This window comes from Megalops cyprinoides, chromosome 1 (genome assembly GCF_013368585.1).
Source record: "Megalops cyprinoides isolate fMegCyp1 chromosome 1, fMegCyp1.pri, whole genome shotgun sequence".
Taxonomy (NCBI): domain Eukaryota; kingdom Metazoa; phylum Chordata; class Actinopteri; order Elopiformes; family Megalopidae; genus Megalops; species Megalops cyprinoides.
In genome coordinates, this window is record NC_050583.1 from 15,736,157 (window position 1) to 15,746,487 (window position 10,331).

At 41.3% G+C, this 10,331-nt stretch overlaps 2 protein-coding genes across 2 annotated transcripts; one reads left to right on the forward strand and one right to left on the reverse strand.

The window, feature by feature from the left end:
* Positions 1 to 1,270: 1,270 nt before the first annotated feature.
* Positions 1,271 to 5,072, reverse strand: pld6 (phospholipase D family, member 6). Its single transcript, XM_036525575.1, has 3 exons — positions 4,876 to 5,072; positions 4,309 to 4,544; positions 1,271 to 1,551 (listed from the first exon to the last, which is right to left on the reverse strand). Exons 1-3 carry the CDS (start codon positions 5,070 to 5,072, stop codon positions 1,271 to 1,273), a joined length of 714 nt encoding a protein of 237 aa, XP_036381468.1.
* Positions 5,073 to 6,933: 1,861 nt separating this feature from the next.
* Positions 6,934 to 10,045, forward strand: elof1 (ELF1 homolog, elongation factor 1). The gene is made up of 4 exons (XM_036534959.1): positions 6,934 to 7,000; positions 7,477 to 7,606; positions 7,935 to 8,005; positions 8,560 to 10,045. Exons 2-4 carry the CDS (start codon positions 7,491 to 7,493, stop codon positions 8,622 to 8,624), a joined length of 252 nt encoding a protein of 83 aa, XP_036390852.1. The 5' UTR covers positions 6,934 to 7,000; positions 7,477 to 7,490; the 3' UTR covers positions 8,625 to 10,045.
* The last annotated feature ends 286 nt before the right edge of the window (positions 10,046 to 10,331 follow it).

Below are 10,331 nucleotides of genomic sequence, written 5' to 3' on the forward strand. Positions count from 1 at the left end.
TACATTGGAAAGGTAGGTGTCTCCATAGCTTCAAAGGACCCTTTCAGCCATGTTTCTTAAATGTACCGTGTTTATGTCCGTGCTTAATCAGTCTTCGTTGTGAGCCTGTTTATGTTTTACTTTAATGTTCCCTGCTCCCTATCAGCCAATGCTAACAGCTCACAAGATAAACTTTGCATCCTAAAACCGACGTGTAGGCAGGTGGGTAGAGACCTTGGTATTTTCGTGCGTCTTTTAGTATCTCCTCAAGCGATATATGATCTAGTTATATCTCCTTGTAATCCGTTATTCACATGTATGCAAACCCCTTGTTGTCCCAACAAGCGAAATCCTATTGAAAAGCAAGAATGGTATTATAATCTACTGAGTGGCTGAGTTGATCTCCCTTGAAACCCTCGGGCTCAACGGCAGACATTAGCTAGCTTCCGTTGCTGTTTCTAGGTTTGTGTTACAAATGCCAGCATCTCAATCTTACCACTTTCCCTCTCTCCAAGCATATTTTTCTCACTTAGGGTCAACAACATTGCTTCAGTGCACCATACATCATTTGGTCTAGTGCAGTTTGAAAGCCAGAGAGGACATTAGGTCTGAAACACACATAGATTAATAGCTCATCAAAACAGAGTACAAAATGACTCCATTATGAGTGACCCGAGTAGTGCTGTTTGCTTTTTGTAGAAATGTGTTTATGCTAAAAGGTACCTGCATGTAACACACCGGTTTTAACACCTCATAACCCCCTCCTCAAATCCCAGAGGTTTTCCAAAACGGCACCCTTGTTTTTTTCCTCCTCTGCAGTGAGAGATCGATTCTGGATGCTGTCCGAGGGCTACGCAGAACCTTCCCTCCTGCTTCTTCTGCACGCAGCGGGAGGAGATGGGCAGACGGCTTCGGAGCGCTTGCGCAACCTCGGAGGCCTGGCTCCTGTCACCCACTGCTCCTCCATTAATCATGTTTCTACTTGATAAAAGTGCAGCTCCAGGCACGCAAAGTGAGGCTCGCCAGACTGCAGCACTAATAACACTGTATTGTTTTTGGAGCAGTGCTTGACACTAGTCTTTACTGCTCCCCCGCACACAATGTGCCCGAGTCCCCCTTTTATATACCAACATTGTGTTAAAAAACATCACTGCTCACCCATAACTGTTTTTATTTTTCAAATCACAAAGTAAAAAATAATATTGTACATTTGCTAATCGAGCAAACAAAATAATTAACAGAATGAGCACAAGTAATATACTATATATGTAGTATATTACTGTGTTGGTTATTAGACAGATGACACCCTGTCTCTGAGGTGTGGCAGTTCATTGGTTAAAGGAGAGGTGCTGGGGAAGCGCCGTGCAGGATCATTGGAGTCCCACAGCTGCTGGAACTCCCTAATGAAGGGACGGACCAGGTCTGGCTCCTCGGTCACCAGGATGTTCTCCTTGTTGCTCTGGATAGCTGTCAGGGTCCAGTTGAGGGAGCCCGTGATGAGACGCCGGCCGTCCACCACCGCAAACTTGTGGTGCATGTGGACGGCTCCCATTTCATGTCTCACACAGATCCCTGGGACAGGGGAAGGCAGGCAAACATTGTGGGATCAGTATCAAACAACTGCATCAAATGGATTTTTTTGTCTTTTCTTATTTTCTTCAGCAGTAGTGACAGTGTTAAGGGTGTATACCTAAATCTGCATTGAGGGTGGAGCTAGCCACAGTAATGGATAATGCTGTGATGAGTGGGAAATTGTGTGTTGGTGGTGAAAATAAAAGGGAGAGGCCCTCTGCATAATTTAGGCTAACAGATAGCTAACAATAGTTTTAGTTATTGTCAATGCTTGCAAATACAATGCAATTGGTTTCTAATTAGGATATTATATTGATCTTAGTCATTAGTATAGTCATTTTAAATCAGCCAGGGAGGGAGCAGCACATAACCAAAAATGAACATCAACATCAATGAACCCTTATGTAGCAAGTTATTAAACAGTATTTGTAGATCTGACACCGTTGGGGTTACAGAAAACTGTAAACCTGTTAAACTTGCTACTTTCTCACCACCTTGCCTCGACCTCCTCCTGTGCTCTGTCCCCATGGTTCTCTCCTTTCTCTTTCACTGCGTGCTTCTCCTCAGTCCATGCTTCCCTCCCCATCTGCCACTCTCTCTGAGCCTACGCCCCTCCCTCCGACTCTCTCACAGATTAAATTACTGCTTTGTGTACTGTCCAGCTGCCCATTAGTGCTGATGATGTAGCTTTGATTAGAAAGCGAGCAGTGAAGAGAGAAACTCATTCAGCTCCCCTCATTTCCTCTCCTTCTGGGCTCATCTGCAGTATTGACTTTTCCAGTCCCTATTGTTTTTTTTTTCTTTTTAATCTACAAAAAGTAAATATGCATTCTCCAATAACACTGCCCAAACCTTTTTAGCCTGGCTGGCGTACTTTATGTCAGGATCATAAATAATTTTTAGCAATCAGTCAGCGGATGACCGGGTGTCTTAGCTGCTTGTGTCTTCAGAAAAAGACAAGTTCGTGACCATACAGGAGAGCTGGGTCTGTGGAGTTGTTGACACATTTATAGCACTTTGCTTGATAGAGAAAAAGACCTGACTCACCCCGTGAAAGGGACTTTCAAGCAGCATCTGAGTTCTCTTGAAGGATAGTGCACATATTATTACTTTCTTTTGTTTAATATCTTTTACAAGTTGGCCATGATTCTTGTTGAAAGTCAGCATGTGCCCGCTGAAATTGGCATAACATATTGGCATAGTGTGCCAGGTGCTTATGAGCAAGGACAATTGCTCTTGCGAGTGTCTATGAGCTGAAAGTGAAGGTCTAAAACAGGCTAGAAATTTTCGCAGAATCCTGTCCACTGAATCCAGTGTCAGGTTTCACAAGCCTTTCAAAATGCAAAAGATGCGAGCACCTAGCAAAAAAATGCACATCGAACAGAAGCCAAAGATGAGGAATTTATTGAGCTGTGGCAAGAGCACGAACTTTAATTTGATCCATTTGCAGACATTTTTCACTACAAACAAGATTAGCACAAGAAAGAAAGAAATGACTGCAATGATTTCTGTTCATTACTTTAAAACTCTACAAGGCAGCACCATTGACCGTTGGATGGGCCTACATGCAGGGCTGTAAGATTACTTTTTATGCAGTAGCGCTGGCACTAGCAAGCTCAAATTTAATAGCATGGAGGAAAAGAATAGTGTAAACTTGTCAGCCAAGGTGCCGCAGATATGTTAGTGTCTCCATCTAGCCTTTTATGACATGTAGGGCTTGAACAGTGTTATGCTCACACTCATTGGTTTAGGAGTGTTAGCCTGGTCTGACACTGTTGCTCATCCAACTTGAATGGATACACTTCTGTGTACCCATTCAAGTTGATTGTTATCAGGCTATCTGGATTGATATTAGGCATGTAAATGGCACACATTTCTGACCATTCTGACCTCACATTATTTCTTAGAACTGAGTCATTTAATAACGGGTTACTCCTGCACAAGCTAGCCATCTCTCTAACTAAAAAGCTTGGAATAAGAAAGAGAAAGCGCCACACCTGCCATATCATCCAGCATCACCCAGTAATGTTTCACAGTCCTCTCTCATTTTGAACAATTTGGGGAAAAAAAGTTTGTCAACATACATGCTTATGACTGACAACCAATTAACTGACACATTGGTTACATCCCTAACTGATATCTACCCCATTTTTTATGGACCAGTATCAAACGCCCATATTTAGTAAACAGCAACTCTTCTTTAGTTATATTGTAGGCAACATTCATTTTAGTTTTAATTTGCCTGATCACATCCCAGTATTCATGGCAATGTACCTAATGACAACTGAAGTATATGGTATCTGGTTGGTTGGGCTATAAGGCTCAGGAACTGTTGTAATGTCCTAAGGTGGTGAGCTACCCAATTTCAAAACTCATATGGCATGTCAGGGCCTGACCAATCTGGCAGTCGCTCACATGAAAACTGTGTCGTGTTCACTCGCAGTAAACAGGCTTGCAGTTCACAAGAATTGTATGATATATGTACTGTGCTTAACTATGACTTGTCCTGAGACTGAGAAACTGGCACTGTGCCACTTGTTCAACAGTTTTCTATACCCTGCTTGTATGGACTGTACTGCTAGAGGTATGGTGTAACTAGTCAACTTGTTGTAGTGACTGTGATATATATTACTCTTCATTATATTTGCAGAGGTAGTCACAATCTCCATTTTGTACTGTCCTGTATCTATAAATGATCTGTTAGTCATGCTCAAGAGGCATATGCCGGCAGAAACAACAGTCATAATAATACAGCACCTGCCTTGCGGAGCGTGCCGATCTGGGAGCCGGTGATGACCATGTAGTCCTTATCAGTGATGACCCGCACAGCCACCCCTCTGCCCTGCAGAAGCAGCACGGCCCGACTCAGCTCCTGACTGGAGAAGGCAAAGACACACAGGTCCAGGGACACTGAGGCCGACAGGAGGTGCTGCAGGAGCCGAGTGAAGGGGGTCTCCAATCCATGCGGGAGGGGGCAGGGGCAGGGGCAAGAGCTGGGCGAGAGACGGGCAGTAAAGTCCAGGATCAGGGAGGTTGACGTCACCACAGAAGACATGGGTGAGGGTGGAATCCCAAGGGAAAAAGGATAGATGTCACACAAATACAACCAAGTCAACACAAACAGTACCCTCCATTGAGCAGATACAAGATGCCGACTGCAAAATGCTGTCAAATTTAAATGCCCTCATGCATGCACGACAAAGACACTCCAAATAATTACTGGAATTATTCATTTAATTATTAAATCTCAATTGCAGAATCAACTGCTTAGTACACACAGGAATTTATTAAGGAAATAAAGAAATAAAGAAAACAGATAAATACACGGTGGATCTTGTGTTAGGATTGAGGAGGTGCTCCACGCATGTGGTGGTGGTAGGAAAGAAGAGCACTTCCTTCAGCGGCCCCCGGGGGGAGCGCTCTGGCCACAGACGGCGGAACAGCCAGCTCAGCCACTCCACGCTTATGGTGATGGCCAGGGCACTGAGGCCAAGCATCTTGAGTGTCTGTCTCACAGACATCTACGGAGAAAGAAGAGATAAGCAAAATGTGAACAGGCGTGGGCAAGGGAGCTCTGATATGCCATATGATACAGACGACGAATACGAGTCTATCGACTTGTAAACCACCAGTAAAAAAACGACATCTCAACACTGACACCAGCATGCGGACTATTTATGATTCACCGATGGGCCTAATGGGCTAAGCGTTAGGTTACTTAGCTGGAGAGTGCCGGAGTTTCTACATAAAAATGTAACCAGACTACGAAAAACGATGACTCACATTTGCAGTTTCGTCTATGTAACGCCAGCTAATGTAGCTAGCAGAAAAAGCTGAAAAGTCTACCTAACGTATACACGTGGGTGACTGCCGTAGACCTTCGGTGTGAAGTTTTAACGTAATTCGGCAATTCATGAGTAGTATCCATTTAATAAAATAAGTTTGGCCTATCTGAAATGACAACTAACGTAACTTTTGTATAATACCGCTAGCTGTGCAATGACTAAAAGTCATGTCAGATAGCTACTGTAAAAGCGCCTTTCAGTGGTGATCGGTTTGCTAAATTTTCTGGCTAACCGTAACTAGTTGCATTTAATCAAACTGAGTTACGCAAGGAGTACTCCGATTAGTGGAACTAGCTAGAAATCCAAATGTTATGAGGAACCAATAAGCGACCTTGACACGCCAGTCAGAAAAACTAAAAACATGGTTTGATAAAGTTTTGACTTGTACTTTTTGGGCAATGTCTCAGGCTTGGGCCTAACGTTCCCGTTGTCTTTTCCTTTCCATTTGGCTCAAAGCGAGAGGTGGCCCCTACAAGGCCGTTTTCTTCACATACACACAAAATGTTGTCGTGCACGGCTAGCAGCACCTAACACACAAATCTAGATAATTCCCCGAGTTTCATAGGCTATCCGGCTACAGATTGTTCTGTCCATGTCAATAAAAGACAAAACTCAAAGCCGGTTTCTGACGTTCTCACCTGCATCGAACTTCTGCGTTTGCCTCGTATCGCGCGCTTAGTTAGCAACTTCCGTTGCTAGTTTGATAGCTGGATAGTGTTCTAGCTAGTGCTTTACTTATACGTTTGTGTGCGTTGTACATCAACTACGGTAATAATTGTAAATCTCAATATACGCCTCAGTTTTGTAATAGTTATATTGGGATGATCACGAATATGTATGTGATCATTTATGTATATGCCTGTCTCCTTTAGTGTAGAAAATGCTGAAGAAAACCATTAAAAAAAATACTACACAACACTCCACTTTGTTTAATGTGTCTTCATCATGCAAATTAACGTATTGAAGTTGGTTGATTGGTCATGGTGAACATGAATGCAAACAATTATTCCCCTTCGGCTTATAAACAACGTGAAATTACTGTCACGTTTTTGAATGCACGTACTTTTATTTTGGAAAAAAAGAAGAAAAGTCACTCCCAGGTGTCCAGTTCCTACGACTCATCACATCAAGTTCTGTTTGTCTGTGATCATCACTTCAGTGATGCGCAGACAACTGATCTCAATACGATGATCTGGCAACGGACCCCGACATTCAAGTTCTTGCATCTGTAAGGTATAAAGATTAGTGGATTTCTGCTCCGCCTGGTCTAAACTGATGTCTGTAGATAACAGTAGATTAATAAATTTATTCTGCCATGATGAACAATCACGTTCTTAAAATCACACTACTAATTTTACCACTGCCGGATCTCATTAAATGAGACGATCCACTTGCAATAAGGTTCGACGCTTATTGGTGAATATTGTGCAGTTTGACGACTTTAAAACGCGACCGTTGACTGGCGTATGGATTGAACCAATGGGTCGCGCAGAAGTGTCGCCATACACCCAATAATAAAAACAGTTCGTTACAACTTCCGCCTCAGAGTTCGTTTCCTTTTAAAACACAGGCCAGCTACGTGCGTGCTTTGACGGAGCAAGCGGGTAAACAATATGTTATCTATTATTTAGCGGTCGGTAGCTTATTAGATAATGATATTTTTTGGTCTTCGTACAGTAGAATAATTTTCCCAAAAATGATTTGGAACGTGTTTATCTTTCTTTGATGAACGTTATCTAACTTTGCTTGTTGACCAGATTTAACAATAGCTAATAATAGGCAGTTAGCTAATGTAGCTGGCTGGCTAGCTAGCTAGCTGGCTGGCTGGAACATTGCTCTGCGTAAATCGCAAGTATAACAAACTAGTTTTGCTGATTTGTTTTGTCTTGCTCATTTAAGTAGCTAGCGAGCTAAACTAAAACAAGCAAATGGTCGACACCGATGGCTGCTTGAATCTTTCACCGACTAACGTAACGAGTTAGATCTGAGTCTACATTACGCCTGTCTTACAAACGGCTGACAGTAATACCCATCAATCAAACTTTGTGTTGCTAATATCATGTTATTTTATGTTCCATAGACAAATAAAAGACCATGGGTCGGCGCAAATCGAAGCGGAAGCCGCCTCCTAAGAAGAAGTTGACTGGAAATTTGGACACCCAGTTCACCTGTCCATTTTGTAACCACGAGAAGTCGTGCGACGTAAAAATGTAAGGATAGTGACGGCACTACTGTGAACATGAATTTACATTTACATTCAGTCATTTAGCGTACGCTGTCATCCGGAGGGACTTACAAAGGTGCATATGCAAGAAGGTTGGGCTACGAGGAGAGACGATGCTAAATCATTAATTTCACAATCCGATAGTAGGAGTCATTGCATGGCATGCTATATTCTGTTAATATCCATATAGAGTGTAAGAGGAAGTTTTAGAATATAACGATGTTAGTATATGTTATACTGCCGTCATTTTTCTCACACAGAATTTGTGTTTATCTTGACTGATTTCATTTGAAGCCTTCTTTCTCACCCTACAGGGAACGCAGTAGAAATACAGGAATAATATCCTGCACAGTTTGTTTGGAGGAATTCCAGACTCCCATAACCTGTATCCTTCAGAAAACGTGATGTTTAAATACTGTTTTGTCAACATGCTTATAATGATCTATAAATAGAGCAGTTGTACAACCAATGTGTACAGTTGAGAATAACATCTTAAAGACATTGAGAGTGGATAGTCACGTAAGGGCAGATTTAAAGGACAGGTAGGGTGTTTCTTTGAACGTTGCCAGTAATTAAACTAATTATGAATATAATAGATTTTGAAATCCATTGAGCATTATTCCTTCACATAGTATTTAGGTCGGCCACCCAGCATGTTCTATGTAGTTGATTCCCAGAGGGCTACTTTAGGAATGTTCACAAACAAGAATTTATGCATTTTAAACAAAGAAAACACATTGATAAGGTAGGCTCTGAATACACCAGATGCTCTTACTTGAGATTTGAACTTATATCACTTCTGTTTAGAGCTTGTTACTGTGGACCACACTCATACATTAAATGCAGGGACAGTTTTTTTTCTTTTTTTTTAATAATTTTAACCACTTTCTTTTCCAGCTTGAATTTTTTTCCTGTGATTTCCTTAACATGGCTTTCAAGATCTTTCAGAACCTGTGGATGTTTATAGTGATTGGATAGATGCTTGTGAAGCAGCCAATCAGTAGCAGTCTTCTCCAGTCATTCCAATGAATGTGAAAAAAGGAAATTAGTTACAGTCACAGTAGTTTGAACCACTTTGGCTGTGCCAGTCCACATTCTTACTGAGCGCAAGTCCTTAAATCAGTTAGAGTAAACCAGAAATTGGCTTTGGTGAAAATGTTATTCTGAGGAGTAATGATTAGACATTGTACCTTCTTTCTTGTTTCTGATCTATTCCATTAACTCTGAACCAGCACAGCTTAAGGGGACTGGCACACACAGCACACACAATCTGTAGGGAATCTTAATGCTGAAGAAGCTGACTTGATATAGCAGTTATGAATGAATTAAGAATGTTTTGCTAATGAGAACATGTTCATTATGTCAGAGTTTTAGCTTTTAAGTGTGCTCTTTGTCTCTTTCTTAATGGGCTGTAGTGCTTTTCCCGGGAGGCTGCAGTGTTTTGCAGGCTTTAGAACTGGGTGAGCCTCCGTGGGAACAGACAAGTAAAGACTCCCTTTAATCTAAAATAGAAAAACTAACACACATTCTTATGGGCTAACTACACAAACTGTTTTTTTGGAATCAGAATTGCTGTACAGTGCCAGCCAGCCATTTAACCTGCCATAATTTTCAAATAAACCAAAGCGCCAGTTCAAAGACTCCTGTGTAGAGCTACAGTCTGAGTGACCGTCACTTTCTGCTGAAGATTGTCTGTCACTCCGCCACCTCACCCATTGAGTTAATGCAATGGTGTATAGCAGCCTTGAGCTGTCAAAGTACAGTGGACTGTGGTTTATCCCTTTATTATGTGCTCTTTATTTCATTTGTGTTTTCATAAAAAAAAAAAAAAGTTTAAAACCAGCATGCTTGTGGATATTCAGAAATCAGGTACTGACCTCAGTGAAGTTGATAAATGCAAAAAAGTGAGTGAACTATTATATGTTGGGATATTTAACAATGGATTAATGGAGTCACATCTTCCAATCAGCTTGCAAAATCACTAATTCCAAATGTTGTTTGATGTGACTTTGTTCGTCTGAGATTTCCACTTCCATCCAAATAGGTCTTTGTCATGTCAAACAGTTCGATTTGTCTGTGGAAGACATCAATGTTTTGATCTATTAACTTAACCCTTCACTTGGGTAACTGTATTACATGTTTTAGAAATCAACTCCCCTTTGTGTGAATTTCAGTTTGTAACTAGTTCTATCAGCTGCTACTGTTAAATACAACAAATAGGTTTGTTGCGTGCGCCATTTGTAAAACCAATCCTTTGTGTTTGTTGGAAAAAAATTAAAAACAGAAATGCAGATTGTGACAGATTAATTCCTGGTGCCATCTATGTGGAGATTATTAATAGTTTCCTTTTTGAAATATAAATCCAGTGTTTTTTGTCGTGTGTGACCGATGACTTGAACAATAAACTTAAATTCTCAAAAAGTAAGCCTCAATTCCTACTCTTGTCTGTTACTGATGTCCACAATGGTTTGACAAGCACACATTCATTTTGTTCTTAATTTGTCCATCGGTGACTGTGTGATTTGGAGAAAATCAAGTTCAAGCTCAAGTTAAGCGTGAATTTTCTAAACAGCCAGCTAATGTTGTGTTATTGGGTGCTATTTCCGAATACACTAAACAAGACCATGAACCCTCATCTTGTTTTCAGTGTATTGCTGCTGTGCAGAAAGTTCACAGAATTGAATGTAATCTTCTGCTGAAGTAGCCAGTTT